Source organism: Mixophyes fleayi, chromosome 5 (assembly GCF_038048845.1).
Source record: "Mixophyes fleayi isolate aMixFle1 chromosome 5, aMixFle1.hap1, whole genome shotgun sequence".
Classification (NCBI taxonomy): Eukaryota; Metazoa; Chordata; class Amphibia; order Anura; family Limnodynastidae; genus Mixophyes; species Mixophyes fleayi.
In genome coordinates this window covers 181,304,485-181,323,402 of record NC_134406.1, presented here as the reverse complement: position 1 = coordinate 181,323,402, position 18,918 = coordinate 181,304,485, and the positions used below count along the sequence as shown (strand labels likewise).

The following is an 18,918-nucleotide window of genomic DNA, read 5'->3' as shown; positions in this document are numbered from 1 at the left end:
TGAAGGCTTGTAGGGCTGCCTGTTGCCCACCTCTGGGATAGACAGAACCTTGTCCTATCCTAAAAATGTCATCTATTTCGCAAGTCTGGAGATCTACTTACCCCCCCCCCCCCTCCCCCTTATCCTTCTCATTGGCTGTGTCAACCTTTATTCTAGGTTCTCAGCTGTTCTGTATCATGATCAGACATGGGGAACATACAAGCCAAATGTGTAATAATAAAATGATCTGTTTATTGTGGCAGTATCAATAGCAGCAGTATATGCAGTGGATCTCAGAACAAGTGTGTGGATTTCAGTAGTCAGACTAGATACAGAGAGTGGATAGTCAGACGTAAGCCAGGTAATACACAGTAGGAGGCAGTCTGATGATAGCTAGGTTGGTACACAGAGTGGGTAGTCAGATAGAACCTCATATACAATGCAGGTTCTCAGGATAATAGCAGGTTATCAGATAAGAATTGGTTCAGATCACAGAATCAGAGATGCAAAATAGTCTAGTATATGTAGTATCAAGACCGGTATCAATAATCAGGCTACATGCTTCAGGTCTAGCAGGCTGAAGTAGAACCACCCCGCCAGGAGTTCAGGTCAGAGGCAGAACTGCAAGCAATCTGTAAAGCCTTAGGCTTTGATCAAAGCCAAACTACACATAAAATACCTTTTACCCTGAGACATATTCCAGGTCCACATTGTCCACTCACAAATTGGGCTAGCTGACAAAGGTTCATTTTCCAATAGCTTTCCATTTTAACTGTTACATATGTTTAAGCCTTTGTTTAATAAATTTTTATCATCTCATCTGATCTAGTCTGCACACAGTAACCATTATGTAACTAAATTTACCCATTCCCTTCTCTCTCTGTTTCCCTATTTCTTTTTTTATGTACCCAATTACACTGGAAAAAACCATAAGAAAAAGTAATGATGAAAAAAATCACCATTCTAACACAATATTTACAGACCATCCCTATTTTGCAGATTTAAATGAATTTTAAATTTAAATTTTTGGCCCGAAATGTACTGCCTTGTGTATAGTGTTATACAGTTACACACCCACATGTAATTCATAGATATAATCCTTATTATCCTTCATTTTCATAGCTGGTGAGTAAAGCTGGGTACACACTAAAGAAATTTACTTCAGATGCAATTTCTGTAATGATTTTACCAAAGACTTCAGTCCTGATGATCATACAGGTTTATGTGTACACACCTACAGAATTTACCTTCAGATCTTTGATCTTAATCTGTCATAACCTTCTGCTAAAAAGATTGTGACTCTGTACACTCTATAGAGATCTGCTTACACTGCTGGTTGCGAATACATACACACTTCCACGTTTGCCCGACATTGTTCCATCGTTGATCGTGAGTTTTAGAAAGTTTATAAAACCAAATCAACAGATGTGATGTGTGCTTTAGTACGATAAAACATGATCGTGGGAGCGAACTTACTAATGCAATATGTGACCAAATGGTTGTTTACTGTGTGATTTGCACGATAATTCCATCGGTATGTACCCAGCTTTACAGTGGTCTTTGCATTTGTTTGCTCATGACATACACACACACACACACACACACACACACACACACACACACACACTAACTTGATAAATATAGGATAAATGAAGCCTTCCTATCCAGCTGTAGGAGTACCCCAGGTTAAGCAGTACACAGTTATATGGTGGACAGAGTGTAGCCCTCTTAACATGAGTTTGCTGTGTGGTATAGTTAAAAAAGTTTAAAGTTCCAGCAAGGTGTTTTTTTAAATTTTTTAGTTGTTTCTACTGAACATTTAATAACTGTGGAAGGGGTAGGTAAAGGCCTCCAAAATAACCTTTTTGTTGTCATTTATTTTCTTAGGTGTTTGCATTTGATTACTGCTTCTGGTCAATGGATGAGACGAACACTTCGAAATATGCAGGTAAAACGCAAAGCATTTTCCTGCTGAAACCAGTGATATTTGAATAAATGGTGAAAAGGGTCAAATGTGTATGTGTTCCTGTGCGAGTTAGGAGAAGCGTTTAGTCTGAACATGCCAACGCGCTTTGCACAGTAGAGGTGCGAATCATCCCCATCCTGTAAGATTTTTCACAGTGGTTTATGTTTCGTTCCATCTGGAATGTGGCGTGACCAAGTTCTGATTAAACGCTCATCATACAGGGGCTGAGGCTGAGTTGGACACATATGCATTTAAAGAACGCTCTAGCCAAATGAACATTAAATAGCCCATCAAGATGCATGCAGCTCTACCAGTAGCATATGCGTCAAGTTTATGTCAGATGTACATCAGATACACTTACACCCAACCGAGTCATATGCAAAAAAAAAAGGGTTTTAACATTTGTTTTGATAGTGATAAATGCATTCACTTTTATGTTTGATTTAAATAAAAACACTGTGTAATACATCAGGTATAATCTTCCTCCTTGAATGAAAGTGTCAAAATGAAATCTGCCCTCAAAGTCATGTAATATAGGTCCAATCGATTAAGAAAGCACTACCATCTTCAGATGTCAATCCCCAATCAGCCAATAAGAAGCAGCTAGCTAGTGCTAGAAACCGCAGTCATCAGTGTGTACTTGCTTCAACCCTCAGACACCCACAAGTGACAGGCGTATCTGCATCCCCGTGTCTCGTTTCACAATTACGCGAAAGTGTACCCTTCCTGTACTCTGTCTGCAAAAAATATTTTTTCATTTACATTGTCTAGCCTGACACCTACACATCAGTCGTTCTATATATTCAATTTTAGTAGGTTCTTATTAATATGGACCTTCCATCTTAACATACTATTACACTTATGTAATTGAATTGAACTTTTCTAATCTCTTCCAAATGCACAATCTCAAATAGCATCTTTGTTTTGACACTGCGAAAAAGTCTACAAAATCGAAACTGTATTTCGACACGAAATGTAACAAGAAAGGGATAGGATGCAATTTAACAATAAAAATATTTCAAATGTAATACTGCACAAAACTCCTCCGTCATATAGATTATTATTTATGTAATGTATGTATGTCGTTATTTAAATACTATTGAATCAATATACCATTGAATGTTACTATGGGACTTGTCATAATCTTTCACAGGTCCATTTAAATGTAATAATGTACATACCTAAGGTCAAATAGAAATGTTAATAAGCCAAATCTTGAGACTGTACATATACCTATTTCCTATAGAGAGTAGATACTGTTGTATTATCAGTGGGGTTTTTAGAACATAACTTTACACAGAGTCTCTGTTTTTATGACTATTGATAAATTTTCACAGCGCAGTGCTATGTAAAACAGATAATGAGTGAGTGTTGTATTTATGCTCAGCATTTTTTTATTCATGTATTGGTCGCAATTTTCAGCCCATACTGCAAATAAGTCAGTCTGATCAAGCTCCTGTACTTAATATCTATCAAAATAGCACAATATATGCTGGGTCATAAAATCAGAACAAACTACAGATTTCTTTCCAGTTGCAGAAAGTAATTTTCATTGGTGTATTTATTACATTAGAAAGTTTAATATCATAGTAAACTTATACTTGCCCGGAATGTCCGGGAGACTCTAGAATTCCGGGTAGTTCCAGAGCAGGCAATTCTCCCGTATCCTGTACAATTCATAGTGAAGAGGGCAGGATGGTAGCTGCATTGAGGCGATTCACGGGGAAGTGGTTTGAAGTTATTGCAGCACTAGCTATGTGGTAATCAACTCTTTGAAAAATCAACATTTTTTTTAAAAATGTTTTTTTTATATTTATGTCTATTTAGATTCCAGCAGCTCTCATTTGGAATGACTTTCATTAAGGAGCTCTTGTCTCTCGTGAGACTGACTAAATATTAGAGGCAAGATCAGGTCTGAGAAATGCAGAAAGACTTCGATTGGCAGCAATTGTTGAAATACATGTGTAGTTGGTAATAATAACTTCTTGAAGGAGGACCCCAAGTGGGGGACTTGCACTGTTTGAGGCATGAGGAAATCCTCATGAGAACACTCTTATAACGGTTTGCTACGGAATATTGTGTCACTGTTCTGACACTTCTAAAACCATTTACAAATAAGAACATTGAACATTTTGCAAAGAGGTATAAAAGCAGCTGGAGTTTGGACAACTGTATTTTAATTTATGTTTTTAGTCCAAAATTATACTCCTAAATGTGTTTAGCATAGGAAGAAATATAAAATATTTATTTATAAATTCTAGATGGCTTTTGATAATTATATTAATGTCATTTCACTGTGACCCAGGTTTTATGTTTTATGCACAGTGATTAAAATATCAATCACTTACTATTTTAGTAAGGAGTTATGCTTACTGCTCTTGTGAACATGTGTCCCCTTATGGTGATTAAACTAGCCAAGAACTTCATTGATTGCTGACATCTAAAGCAACAGACATAAATATGAAAAACAATTCCATGTTAAATAAAATGTTGCTCTTCCAAAGAGTCAGCTACCATGTAGCCACTGCTGTGACAAATCACATTACACTGATTTGCCACTCAGAAAGCATTGTGGGTTTAAAAGAAACAAATAAATGTATACTTTTGTTGTAAATGAAATACATGGTTACATCTTGTAAATGTTAAAACAAAATATTATAAAGACAAACACAGGCAGAGGATTGTAAGCCCACTGCTCTTCTGATACTTCTGCTAGGTTTCTAAGTTTATTCACAATTTCTATGATATTCAACTCACTAAATCATACCAATGAAACTGAGTGTTCAACTGGAAAGAGTTCTGTAGTTTGTTCTGATTTTCTGACCCTGCATATATTGTGCTGTATATATTTATATTTAATATATGTATTTATAGGTAACTTGTTTGGAAGCAAATGTAAATATTTGTAGTATGAGATGAAAGTTGTAACAACTGCATGAGTAAAAGTGCTGAGCAGAAATATTGCACACACTTGTTGTTGGTATTTCAGAGCACACTGTGTTGTGCAAATGTATCCTAATAGAAAAACAGAGAAAGGGTATTACATATCTCAGTAGTCAATAAAAAAGAACAATTGAAAGCACAACCCTAATGACCCCTCAGTTGGAGCAGACTAAAGCAAACTATCACACTGGCACTAATTAAAAAAACACTGTAATAATCACCTTTAAAAATATTTAAATAAAATTATATATTAAAACAATAAATTATAGACCATGGCTGGTAATCGTTCTGTATCAGATATCTTTATTTTATTGTTTTAATATATTATTATTTTATTAAAATATTTTGCTTTAATCTGCTCCATTAGCGTTTGCACTTTCTAGTATTCTTTTATATTTGTTCTATGATAGGGATTTCTAGGTCCTGTAGTGAGAGCTGTAACCTGGTGTCTCCTCTTTGGGATTAATTTCATATTTTTACTGTTATTTTGTATGGGTGAGAGATGCACCTTTTTACGCCTGAAGCACTTTAGCATGATTTAAATTTTGTCTACTTATCTCATTAATCTCCACTTTAAAGCATCATACTTATAAGTATAAGGATTATATCTTACATGATTGTACCAGACAATATGTTGCTAGTCCAAGGGCTGAGTGCTCACAACTGTCAGATGGGGCCCCCTCCTCACTCCTTATTGCAATTCATTCCATCTGATTCTCATATGTTTTTATATTTTGTTACAAAATTTTACTTATGTAAACAAATCTTTTGTGTCCTAAAGTGTCGATAGCCAGCGCTATTCAGTCCTGGTGTTTAGGACCCTCGGGAGCCATCCACGCTCTTGTTATGTTAATTTAAGCCAACATTAACAATTTTATTATATTTTACAGTATGTTTTATTTACAACTCTCTGTAGTGTTAACACAAGTATGCATACCACAGGGGCCAACAGGAGAACAGACATACCAGTTCAGTGTGCAACATCATATCAAATCATCTGTATTCTGGGACATTCCCACAGGAAGTGCCCAATGTTTGTTACATTGTTTAAATCTCCCATATATATAAATATATATATATATATATATATATATATATATATATATATATATATATATATATATATTTATATATACGTCTCAGGTTAAAGCGCCTTGAATTCACAGCATATTTTAAGGTCTTTAATATTACATGGGTGTATATATACTGCCAGAATATTCAATGTAGACTGACAAAACACATTTGGTTTTGTATGAGTACTTATACCTCTCTGTAGCTAGACAAGTGCAGAGTGTGGTAAGACCACCTGACCTTTTCACACACGAAATTTGTCTCAACCACAACACTTCCGGATTATTTTTTTTAAGATGGGCCTGTTCTAGAGTTCTCTTTATCTTGTCATTCAGTCCTCTAACATCCCACCCAGGTCAGTAGACTGAGTTCTTCCATCATCAATCCTTTGCCATATCTATAGGACACATATCTCCCATTTCTTCCTTCCCACAGTTTTTGTCCACCCAGTTCCATCTAATATGTTCCCTCTGCAAAAATTACAATACACAGTTATAACATTTAAATGTGAGAACTTTTTGGTATCGTGCGATAAATGAATGAAATTCCCACTCCAATCTGTACCCCATCCCCAGCCCCCACCCTGTATACATATTCCCAACTGTGACATACCTTCATCCCAGGCAACCTAAAACCAGTACCAGTACCCACCCACCCTAATAGGAGATATTCCCCTTAAAACAATATCAAGGTCAGCAATGTAAAGATACAGAGATTGAGGTGGACTAGACTATCATTGGTGAGTTTGGTTAAAGCAAATAATAGAATTCCACAATGTACCAAAAATTCAGCCAGTCTGGTGTAACTTTGAATCATCTTTTTCAAATTACAATGACATAACAGATCTGTTTTGGGTAAATAGTGAAAATCATCCAAACAATTTCTCCCATTACACTATTACAAAAAAAACCCATTAAAACTTTGGGAACACCTAAAAGTTTGATTTTCTCTGGAAAATACAAAAATATTTGCAGTATTTTAACAGCAATCTGGTTCAGCCCACTATTCACTCACAGCTGATGAGAAAATTATCTTTTGGCAACACAACAGTATACATACAGTATAGTTTGAAAAGTAGTAAACAGATTGACTAACTGGAATGAAATAAAAAATTCTAACCCTGAACTCAAATTATTTCAATCACTTCATTTTATGCTTAATAATTTATTATGGTAAAACACTTACATACTCCTTTACACCATTTGAAAGTTTAACCTAAAACTATAAACTCCAAAAAGGAGCAATATTTTCAATCTGCAACATTTTCAATAATTATGATACACAAACCTCCACTTGTTTAAAATGGGGTAACCTTGTAGGGTAAACTCTTGATTGAGATTAATGGAATACAATTTTTCAAACCAATAAATCACTAACTTCAAATATCAGCCTCAATGAACAGGTAATCAAAATGATTGATTAGTTTCTGGTATAGGACATCACAAAAAGTAAACAAAACGAACAATTCTATTCCAAATATATGTTTCTGGCAATGGGGAATGTCAAGTTAATGAGATATTGATCACACGTTATGGTCTTGTCCTAAAGTTCAATCAATTTGAAAAAAGACTTTAGCCTTGAATTACAACATTGGAAGAATTTAAAAATAATATAATATGAATAGTCACTAGACTAAACAAATTTTCATTATCTCATGAAATTTAGTTTTATATTGGGTACTTTTTTTTATATGTTTATCTATAAATATTTGAACAATAATAATTTATTCTGAATATATGTTTAGATTGTATAAACTCAAAATTACATTTGTTAAATTATATCATGTATAGAAGAGTATTTTTAAAGCTAAAAATGTAAATTTCTAATAAATTGAACTTCTAGTTATATTGTTGTAATATAAGCTAGTGGATATTTATCTTAAAGCCATTTCACTAGTCGGATATTAAACATGAATATTTTCTGGTACCATACCTATTACCTTTGTTTTTACTGCATTAAACATGAGTGTTGGGAATATTGATAGTAAATCAGTTTGCATATTTAACCATTTCTACTGCCAACCTTAATAATAAACATTTAACTAATTCACCAGTAACAAAATTTACAACCTTTATGGGGCCATATGTATAACTCCATAGCTCCACAGCTATTAGATCTCTTAAACATATTTTCTACTATAACACCTATGCATATCCTACTATTACTTTTGGCATGATTGTTACTTTTATATTATATGAGTTTGTATATACTGCCATACTTGGCAGCAGGGCCGGATGAAGGGAATGTAGGCCCCTGGGCTAAGGGGGCCTACATTCCCCTGTGAGGCCCCCCCTGTGAGCTGTCTGCTGCCCCCCACCCCCAAGCGCTTACCTCCTCCTCCTGTCACTGTAGGCCTTCCGCGGCATGCTGTAAGCTCCTTACTGAGGAGATCTCGTGAGAGTGAGACTCAGTCTCACTTTCACGAGATCTTCTCAGTAAGGAGATTACTGAGTGCCGCGGAAGGACTACAGGGACAGGTTCAGCAGCATTGATCGGGTCAGGGGCGCCCCCGTCCCCGCACCGATCAGTAATGCTACTGAGCACTTTCAAGGGCCCCCTGGATGCTCGAGGCCCCTGGGCTTTAACTCAGTTAGACCTTGGCTTAATCCGGCCCTGCTTGGCAGTACGATATACTGCCATACTGGGCAATACACATTTAACAAATTTGGAGCTAAAGATCTGATAGGTTTCTTTACTTGAATGAACTGGCCTCAACTTTTTTCTATGAGTGGACATGGCATGGCTCCAAATGGTGGACACTGTGCTGTGAAGGCCTCTCGACCAAGCGCCTCTCTCAACCATTTCTTAAAGAAATCATCCGGATAATTTACCTTCAGTTTTTCTGGTAGGCCACAAATCTTACACTGTTGCTCCTTAGACTTCTTTCAGGGCAGAGCTGATCCGCCCCCCCCCCCCCCTCCTCCTCCTCCTCCTCCTCCCGGGGCTTAACCTCGGTATTAAAGGGGCGGGGGCGGATCTTGAAGATGTGATTTGCATTATCATAACCCCCCACAATGCCGAGAATCCCCCCTCCCCGCCCTTGCCACCTCACCTTCCCTATAGGAGAGTAAGTTTTAAATGTTGACAAGCATGGCTTTTTAGTACAGAAAACTAAAAATAAATAGCTGTTTATTTAGTAAAAATGGCACTAGGACATGTGCAAACCAATCAATTAAAGCCATCTACGGTTAGATACCCCATTTCGGTCATTTCTTTAGCTCAGTGGCTAATTCAGCTGTGGGCCACAAAGGACCTCCCACTTTCGAAGAAGCATTAGAACATATGAGACTGGAGCTTCAGCTTGAAGCGTTCATGTCACCCACACAGAAGGTTAATCTTTTTTCCTAGTCAAGCTGATAATAAAACATCACCATAAAAACAATAGATTAAGCTGCTACAAAGACATTGTGGATAGAATGTGCTCGCAGTCACTTCGAAGGCCAAAAAAGGTAAATTATTTTGCTTTAGCATATGGATGTTGGCCATCACTGAGCTACCTGCTACATTTTCTTTTTTTTACATTGTTAGACCATCTTTTCTGGTATGCGACCAAATTGTAAAGAAAAATACTGTAAAATACCTTTTAAATATGTTATTTTTGCTAACACAGATGTAAAATCCGCATCATACACCCATAATCGGTAATGTTGCAAGGCTGTCCTCTAAACCTCTTCCATCATTCAAGCTTGAATGTTATGACTTGATGGACCTGTAGCTTTTCTGCCATCAAGTACTACGTTTATGTTTTTATGTTTTCTCATTTCCTAAACTAGTGAAAAGCCTCCAGTTCTAGAGAGGAGATGTGGTAACATTTCAGGCTGCATTGTAAACACATATTCAAGACAAAAGTTTATACTCACAGCCTGTTTAAAACAACAACTGTGATCCAACTGTGATGTTCCTAGGATTGGGCAATCAGCTGAAATGAGTTCACTTTTTAACCATGTGATTTGTGCAGATTCTCTGTTGTGCATACTGTGCACTGACTTTTAATTTTCTAATATGATACTGTCAGTGTCCAATGAGACCTAATTTGCATTCGCTAGAGTTAACTGCTTTCTGCAGGCATCTGTAATTATATTGTGAATCACAGTAAATAAACTTGAAATCTTGTGACTATTTCCTCGGAAAGCATAACTTAGTAACAAATTAGATTTTTTTTTTTCACATGCTTTTTTGTCATTTTGCTTTGTGAATTTATTTATTTTTTTCACATTCAAATTTACCTAACATTGGAAATCTGATTGACCCCTAAGGAAAATTGTATTGAATGTATAAGATCTAAAAGTGAAAATGTTTGTTTGAGGTTTATAGGAGATTTGTTTTGTATTTATACCCGACAAAAATATAAAGTATTAATAGATTTATAACTAATGCATGTTGTTTTTCATTTGGGAAAGAGAGAGGGATCGAGGGAATTTTTGTACCTCCATGGAGTTGGAAAAACCTGCGACTAAATCTCATCTGTTTACTAATAATTGCAACTACCAGTCTGTGGCACAAACATTTATTAAGAAGAAAACTTAGTGGATATTAATTCACTTAATGGTTTTTAAGATCCACTGTCGAAATAATTACCCCAGAATTCAATGAATGGAAATCATTCACAAAACAGGTTCTGTGTACAGTATATGCAGGCATTATGGGCCTCATTTGGTTTAGCCATAAGTCCATTTGGTGGGCGTAAATATATGCATTTCCCTACTTCATATGCGCGGCATACTAAGTCCGTATATATAGTTCAGTGTATCCCCCTAGGTAAAGCAACCTTATGAGACTTGGATGGAAGTTTCTTGTATGTATGACACTTCATTAACTAATAATGTTAGAATTATTTGTATTTATGCATTTATAGCAAACACTGTCAAGCCATATGTCTAGGCTATCTTTAGGTGTAAGTATACACATGTGTATGTAGTATGTAGAAAATACTGCAGTGTTTCAGGCTGTATTTCAAGATACGTGCAAGTCAACAAAAACGCTATTTTTTCGACAACTTTTATGCCTACGTTGAAAGCACAAAATGTGTAATTGCATATGGCACAATTTGCTTTAAGAAATAGTTACATGGTTAATAAGATTTAAAGCAAAACATTCATCTGTTTACCTGAATGAGTATGACATACATTATACTGGACATATTTTGTATACAAATGGATGTTAGCATAAATTTCTTAAAAATTAGTAATAGTATTATTATACATTTTGAACGCCTTCCACTGTAACACCCTTCTCAAGGCAAATTGCAAAGTTTGTTGCTCTATCCTCCGTCACAGCAACTAAAGTAGAAGAAAACCGGTAGTTATTATTGTTAAATGGACCTTTTCATGTGAATATGCAGATATGTATATCTCTGAGGATAGAATATGTTTTGTAAAGATCTGCAGGCTGATGCAGAGTGGGACGTATGCTAGTTTGCATAATGTTTGTTGGGTGAAATCACTCTGCGCATGCCTAGAAACTGGGCACACTCATATACGCCTATGTAGACTTGTGCAATTTTGGCACTTACACCCTCCTGTGCCTGGAGAGGAGGGATGGGGGAGGGAAGGGACTATCTAACACTGGCCAAGTACAGTAAAGGCGTATTTACGCCTGTTAGGAGGCTTATCTTTTGCACCTGCTGCTTGGCATGTGCAAATACATGATGATGATGACTGGTCATAAATCAGTCGCACATGCTGCTGATGAGGACGCATGTTGTGTATGGCTCTGCATATTGGCATATATACGCTCTTACAAAGAGCAATTTGTCCCCATTTTGTGACCAAATCTGTATTGGCCCCTGAAACTGATTGTATGCCCTAGTATTTCTTCCGTCAGTAAATTAGCAATTAATTGTGCTAACGTTTATTTGTTTATTTAACTTAGAGCATTCAGGACGTATATCAAATATTTTTATTGGCATACAGTTGAATAATTGATGATTTGTTCAAGTGGGAGAGGTGGTAAGACAATCTGTAGGTCAGACAGGGTATCATTTTATCCCCACTATATGCTGTACAGTGGAAATAGCCAAAAGGGAAAGCAGTGCTTGGAAAACACTAAAAAAAAATAATCCTTTTAAGTTTTTTGTTTTTTTATTTAGTGCCCTAGGCTTTATTCCATTTACTGCTGTACAGTGGAAGCCTGGCTGTATAATGTATGCCAGTCACTCTTTCAGCTCAGCTGTCGGAAGAGGAAAGGAAGTCACTCAGTGATTTACCACGGTTGGCAAAAGTAGAACATGACTAGGGCACTGTTGTTTCTCATTACTGCTTTCTATGAGCCTTTGAAAGCCTTAAAGCACAGCATTAGTACTGTAGCACTATTATAATTTTTGTACTGTTTTGCAGGACAAGAAGTGGTTTTTAAGTGCCTTGGGGAAGGAATTCTGGATAATGCCTTTCAGGGATACAATGCATGCATTTTTGCATATGGGCAAACAGGTATGTGAGGAAATGTACATTTATTGTATGTGCTGTATATTATATAATGGATAATTGCGGGTCAATTTTACATTTGTAATATTCTGCAGGTTCAGGAAAATCTTTCTCTATGATGGGGACGGCAGATCAGCCTGGCCTTATCCCACGGCTTTGCTGTGCTTTATTCCTGAGGGCCACAGAGGAAGAAAATGACTCTCAGACCTTTAAAGTGGAAGTCTCTTATATGGAAATTTATAACGAGAAGGTCAGAGATCTCTTAGACCCTAAAGGGTAAGTGTTTAAGCATCTGTTACCTTTTTTTATTTAAATTTTTTGGGTTCGTTTAAAGGGGTTCTACACCTCAACCAGAAATGAATTATATGCTGTCTGTAGGAATTTCATAGTGAAAGAGTAATCTCCCACTCCCTGTGGTGAAGTGAAAAGTCTGGTGGATCTTTTAACTCCAGGTGGTTGTGTCTTACTGCGGATGCTTTGCAGAATCCATGACATCTAGCTACAGTTTATACTACAGTTTGATGTCCTGTCTGCTGTACATACTTTGTACTGTATTATCCACACCAATCACAGATGGGCAAGACACCAAGTCATATTTTAACTACACTTGGCTGTTCTGGCTTCAGCACACTAGCTGCAGTGAGAGGCAACTGTTGTATTTGCACCAACAAGCAATGGGCATGAGGTAGATGATCTGTCAACATAGTAACTGCAAATCAGGCGTTCTTAAGTACACTTCTCCAAGCATATTAATTAAAAACCTCTTGTTACCCACCATTGTGTTAGCACAACCAATATTTTATTTCAAGTTTAGTCACATTTTGTTTTTTTTTCTGATACAACAGTTTGCTGACATTTCTTGTTCAGTCCAGATGACAACTGGAGCCAAGTGATGAGTATATTATGGCTTGGTCTATTTCACCAGAGTAAAGGATGTGGGGTCATAGTTGTATAGACAGCATACAGGGATTAACAATTATGTACATTTATTGAAATGTAAACCTTGATTCATTTTTTTATGCTAGGAAATGTCTGATTATTTTATATTCTGCATTCTTTTTGAATTTATTTTTATTGCTGTACAAATAATGAGAGTTTAGCAAATTACTGATATCTTGTGTAACAGAACTGGGGAGAACTTGAATTTCATTCTCTACATCAGCAAATTTAACAACCCTGAGTGATTTAAAAGCTTTCATAATTCTTTCCTATCTGACTCGTGGAAACTTCAGTGGTGCCTCCTGTTATATACAGCTACATTACTATAATTAGCACTCATACTCTTATTTGCCAAAACCACTCAGTCATTACCTTGAATGTATAAACATATTAACCTATTTTAAAGGAATGTAAATGATTGATTAAAATATGTAGGAGATTTTGGTTGTGTTGTTTTGTGTACTACAAAATTGATTTAGGTGAGAATTGTTTCAGCTACATGTATGTTATTTTAGAAATTGAGACTATTTCTGTGGTTAATGTTTTTAACTATGTCTATTTTTATTGTTTTGCTTTTCTAGAAGTCGACAATCCCTTAAAGTTCGGGAACACAAGGTGTTGGGGCCATATGTGGACGGTTTATCTCAATTAGCTGTAACAAAATTTGAGGTAACCTTTTTCTTGCATTAAGACATTCTGACAGTGATTCAATTCAGCGCACAGTCCCATTGGAGCCTCGTGTTGTGTGCTCCTGCACGCATTTTCGGTATTATGGTACATAAAATATTACTTTTAATTTGCTCAATGAGGTGCAAACAAAAAGCATTGTTTTAGAACCCTAACATCCCGCAATTCATCACGCAGGGCTCCAGCTAATTGATCTATGTAGAGTATTTGAGAAAAATGTACCATATTGGATTCCCACATAAACTGTCATTTTTATTAGACATATTTTCTGTCTCAGTATTGGCAACTGAATGACCTTGAAATTGACCTTCAGCATACATAATCAATCACTAAATGATATGGTATACATTGACAATGAAGACAGTAAAGCTCTTGTCTTGAAAGTAATCAATCTTACTGTGAAAGGGGTTTGTGAGGCCTAATGTAGAAGATAAATAAGGCTCAGACCAATATCACTTTTTGCCAACCACAGTGCCACCATCGGCTGCCCTCTAGTTGTGTTTGTCTCCCTCTGGTTTATCAGAATTTAAAATATTTGGTTAGAAATGCCCTTGTGGAAAGTGGCAAGCGCTGCTATGGTTCCAACTCAAACATATTGGGAGCTACTTTCCTTGTTGTTGCACAAAAAGATGGATTTATCTTCTGTCTATAATTTTCATTGTGTCACATGAGGCAGACAAAAGCATGGGCCCCTCGTTGTATGGGCAATGAGGGGTTCTTGGGAATATAACATTTAAATTATTTTAGCTTTACTAACAAAGTAGTTACTTTGCCTGGCATCTCCTCTGTTGACTTTCCTTAACCCATGGATCGACGATCCTTCTTTCCATTTTACACCCTTCAAATAAGTGACAGTTTTACAGGTTTAAAAAAAAGACCAAATTAAACCAACCCAATTCCAAAACCTCCCCACTCATGCATAGATTCCCATGTATATTACTTTTCTACATATAGCAAGTGTTCATTTATGTGCAGCTCAACTGTGAGTTCGAGAGTGATAGCTTTATCTTTTCTAACAAGTCTTAAGCTGGCTACACACCTATGCAGTCATACTTCAGATGCCATGTCTCTAATATTCCATGGATGTTTGAAAGTCCCGATGAGCATGCCAATTAATAAAAACACACCTACACAATTTACCTTCAGATCTGTGATCTTCATCTCTCATAACCATCTGCTGAAAAGTACCTGACACCGTACACAGATATCTGCCTACGCTGCTGCAATATGTTGGAGGCACTATCGGCAGAGATGGACAGATGGTTGTGCGTGCGTACACACTTCCAAATTTGCCTGACATCATTGACCGTGATTTTTAGGAAATTTATAAAACCAAATCAACAGATGCAGTGTTGTTGGGTATGATAAAACATGATTGTGGACGCATACATACTCGTAATATCTGGCCAAACGGTCGTGACTCGTGTGATCTGCACAATAAGTGCATAGCTTTACCCAGATGTATGCAGCCACTTGAGCATAATGGAACAAGTACCTAGTGTTCTGCCATAATCAAGTCAATTAAATGTAAACTGGATAACACAGCTTTGTAGCAAAATATCATAAAAGGATTATCCCTAAACCAATTAATTGTTATACATCTAAATATGAAACACAGCACAATGATCTCCCTTTCTGTTGCATGACTGATGTTTAGAAGGTTTTCTTGTCCATCTTTATCAAGGACAGGTAACCTCAGTGTTTCTTGCATGAGTAATCATGTTATCAGAGAGGGATAATAACCAAGTGATAACATTATATACTCTTTTTCTGTGGCCCGGCAGCTAGCTTCCAGTATAAAGTTACATATTCATCAGTGAAGGACAAATGCTAGATAAAAGTGTGTGAAATGAATGCCATATTTGTTCCTTGATAGAACTGCTCTGCCTCATGAATAATTTTAGGGTCATTTCTATGGTACTTCAAAACTCATAATTTAAATGTAGTTTAAATACTCCTTTGGTATCGTTCTACTAACAGGTTTAGATTTTCAGCTTACAGAGTGGCAGCTCACATTCAGAAATAAGTTGATAGCTACATAGGTGGACACAATAAATGTTGAGGTACAGGTCAAGCACTGAACAAACTCAAGACAAGTGACTCAATGCAGGGGGAGTTTGACATTTTTGTTTTGAGTGTCAAAGCACCGTGTGCCAACGCTAGTGGATTCTTAATCAATGGGAAAATAATTTGTTATAGATACACACGACTTAGCCATTTATGTCCAATTTTATCTTTGAAAAGGCACAACCACCATAACACTTGTGTAGGAACCATTTAGTTTACTACTTGACCTAACGATACTATGGGGCAGATTCAATTGGCCAATGTTCCCAAGAACATCGCGACTTGGCGTCTTTAACCGGTAGTATGGTAAAAATTAATACTCATTTTTGCACGCACTGCTATGGGGCGCGAGCAAGAATGAGTGTGAATTCTGTAAAAAGTAAAAAAAAATCTGCGCAAGATGTCTCACAGTTGCTCCGGAGACACCTCGCGTGGACTTTTTCTCAATTGAATCTGCCCCTATGGGGGGGAACGAGCGCGTTAAAACTATTACCGTTTATACGGTAAACTTGCGCGTAAAAACCGTTAATACGGTAGTTTACTCGCTGAATTTCATCTCGCAGCTCAGGGAGCTGCGAGATGAAATTCAGCGAGTAATTACCGTATTAACGGTAATAGTTTTAACGCGCATGTTCCGGCGGCGCCCGGAGGAACAATTGAATACCCCCCTATGTGTCTTTTTGCATGATAATTAAAAAATGTGTCGGTCATACTCTGTAGTATAAAAAAAAAAGACAGTTGTCAGCGCTTATCCTTAACACTGCATATCTGTATGTATCTAGCAAAATGAAAACATGAGGTATTAGTTCATATTTTGAACAAAACATTTAAGCCTGTATCCCAGCGTCGTGGGCACCTCATTATATGCAGGTCATATACTGACCTATATGCTTTAAACACCATTAAAATGCAGTTAAAATTAGATGCACTTACCTCTCAGGTTTAGAGGTTTACATCTAGCAAGGGCTGGCTTGGAGCTAGACACAAATGTGCCTTAAATAGCCTTGATGGACAGCTGCTTTGACAATAAGGCAATAGTTTGAAACAAATCCAGAGAAAAAACAAGGCCGCGCTCGGTATATCCCATATTGTATATGGTACCAGCTGCATGACAATATAAATGCCCATATATGTATACAAAACAAATAAGACCACAGTTCATTCATGTCTTGTATATAACATTTACCTCATTAAGCTACTTTTTTATTTTTGTCTTAGGATATTGAGTCTTTAATGTCTGAAGGAAATAAATCTCGTACTGTTGCGGCAACTAACATGAATGAAGAGAGCAGCCGTTCCCATGCTGTATTTAACATCATTGTCACTCAGACTTTGTTTGACCATCAGTCTGGTGTAAGTATCTACTCTTGATGTTTGGTCTGTTGTTTCTTTTGATCAGGTGCGTCTGAAGTGAAAAACTAAGCAGAAAAAAAAGTGTATTAAATATTTGAAATTTTCAATACACAAAATCAAATAAATAATATACTTTTTTTCGTTACTTGTTATATTTGAAATAAACATAAAACATTGTTGCTGTATAGAGTCTATCAACAAATGTTTTTATATGTATGTCCCGCTGTGGTCTACTTGGCTACTTATTTAAAATAGGAATGCAGAGTTCCCATTATTTAAAATATATGCTAACAATATCTCAACTTGTACTGTAATAGCTTTCAGTGTATGCATGCATAGTTAACATTACACAGCAAGATCTCCAAAATAGTTTGTATCAGATTTTTTTGTTAAGCAATAAAATCTAGTTTGAAGAAGAAAAACCCATGCATAACTGGTTTACATAATTATGCAGGATACACAAAATTATGCTAAATAGTATACATTAATTGCACTTCGCCCATAATATTGATGCATATACTGTAGTATTTTACTGTTTCATCTACATAGAATGTTGATGTTTTTACTTAGAACTCAGGAGAACGTGTCAGTAAGGTCAGCTTGGTGGACCTGGCCGGGAGCGAGAGAGTATCCAAAACCGGCGCTGCTGGGGAACGTCTCAAGGAAGGAAGCAACATCAACAAGTAGTAGCTTCTTCTATGGTTTTCACTTGTATTTTGTTTGTACATACAATTAGTCCCATCATGAGTCTACAAAAGCAGAACCAAATAAATAAAAATCATGTCCTAGGCAATTTTTCTCTACTCAAACCAACTAATATTCTGCTGAATATGGAAAATCATTTCCGCTAACCTTATGAATGCATAATATGATAACTTGGACCTTTTCCAATTCTTTCTCATTTTCCAATGGATTTAACCTGAGCTGAATTAAATAATTGATGTTGAAAGTGTTTTTGTTTTAAAAGTAATGACTTAATTCAGCCAAGGTTACTAATTTGAAGTGTATTATAGTAACTTTGACTACAGTCATGATACTGTCCTCTTTAAGGGGTTCTTCCAATTCTTTAGCTTAATATAATTGTATTATTTTTTCTGTTCATATTCTTTACACAAATATCTGCTTGTATTTCTCTTGTTACATAATATATCTGAAATACGTACATATTAGAGTTTGGCTTATGTATCTTAACCCTTCTACATGTTTTCCACTCAGATCGCTGACAACTTTGGGTTTGGTCATATCTTCTTTGGCTGATCAAGCTGTTGGGAAAGGGAAGAACAAGTTTGTGCCTTACCGAGATTCTGTGCTCACATGGCTTCTTAAGGTATTAATAATCCAACACATAGTCATGTGTATAATATACATTATGGGCCTGATTCATTAAGGCAAAAAAAATGAGTAAGTTTTCTCCTGGACAAAACCATGTTACAATGCAAGGGGTGCAAATTAGTTTATTATTTTGCACATAAGATATATACCTTTTTCATG

At 36.4% G+C, this 18,918-nt stretch overlaps 1 protein-coding gene across 9 annotated transcripts in view; it reads left to right on the top strand.

Moving 5' to 3' along the window:
• KIF13A (kinesin family member 13A) overlaps positions 1-18,918 on the top strand; it is a 169,365-nt gene that overhangs the window by 61,896 nt on the left and 88,551 nt on the right. For all 9 annotated transcript variants that reach the window (XM_075213123.1, XM_075213122.1, XM_075213116.1 and 6 more), the window contains 7 exons: positions 1,867-1,927; positions 12,295-12,387; positions 12,477-12,657; positions 13,902-13,989; positions 17,293-17,427; positions 17,998-18,110; positions 18,643-18,754. In XM_075213123.1, coding sequence (XP_075069224.1) covers positions 1,867-1,927; positions 12,295-12,387; positions 12,477-12,657; positions 13,902-13,989; positions 17,293-17,427; positions 17,998-18,110; positions 18,643-18,754 — 783 coding nt within the window. The remainder of the gene's footprint in view (positions 1-1,866; positions 1,928-12,294; positions 12,388-12,476; positions 12,658-13,901; positions 13,990-17,292; positions 17,428-17,997; positions 18,111-18,642; positions 18,755-18,918) is intronic.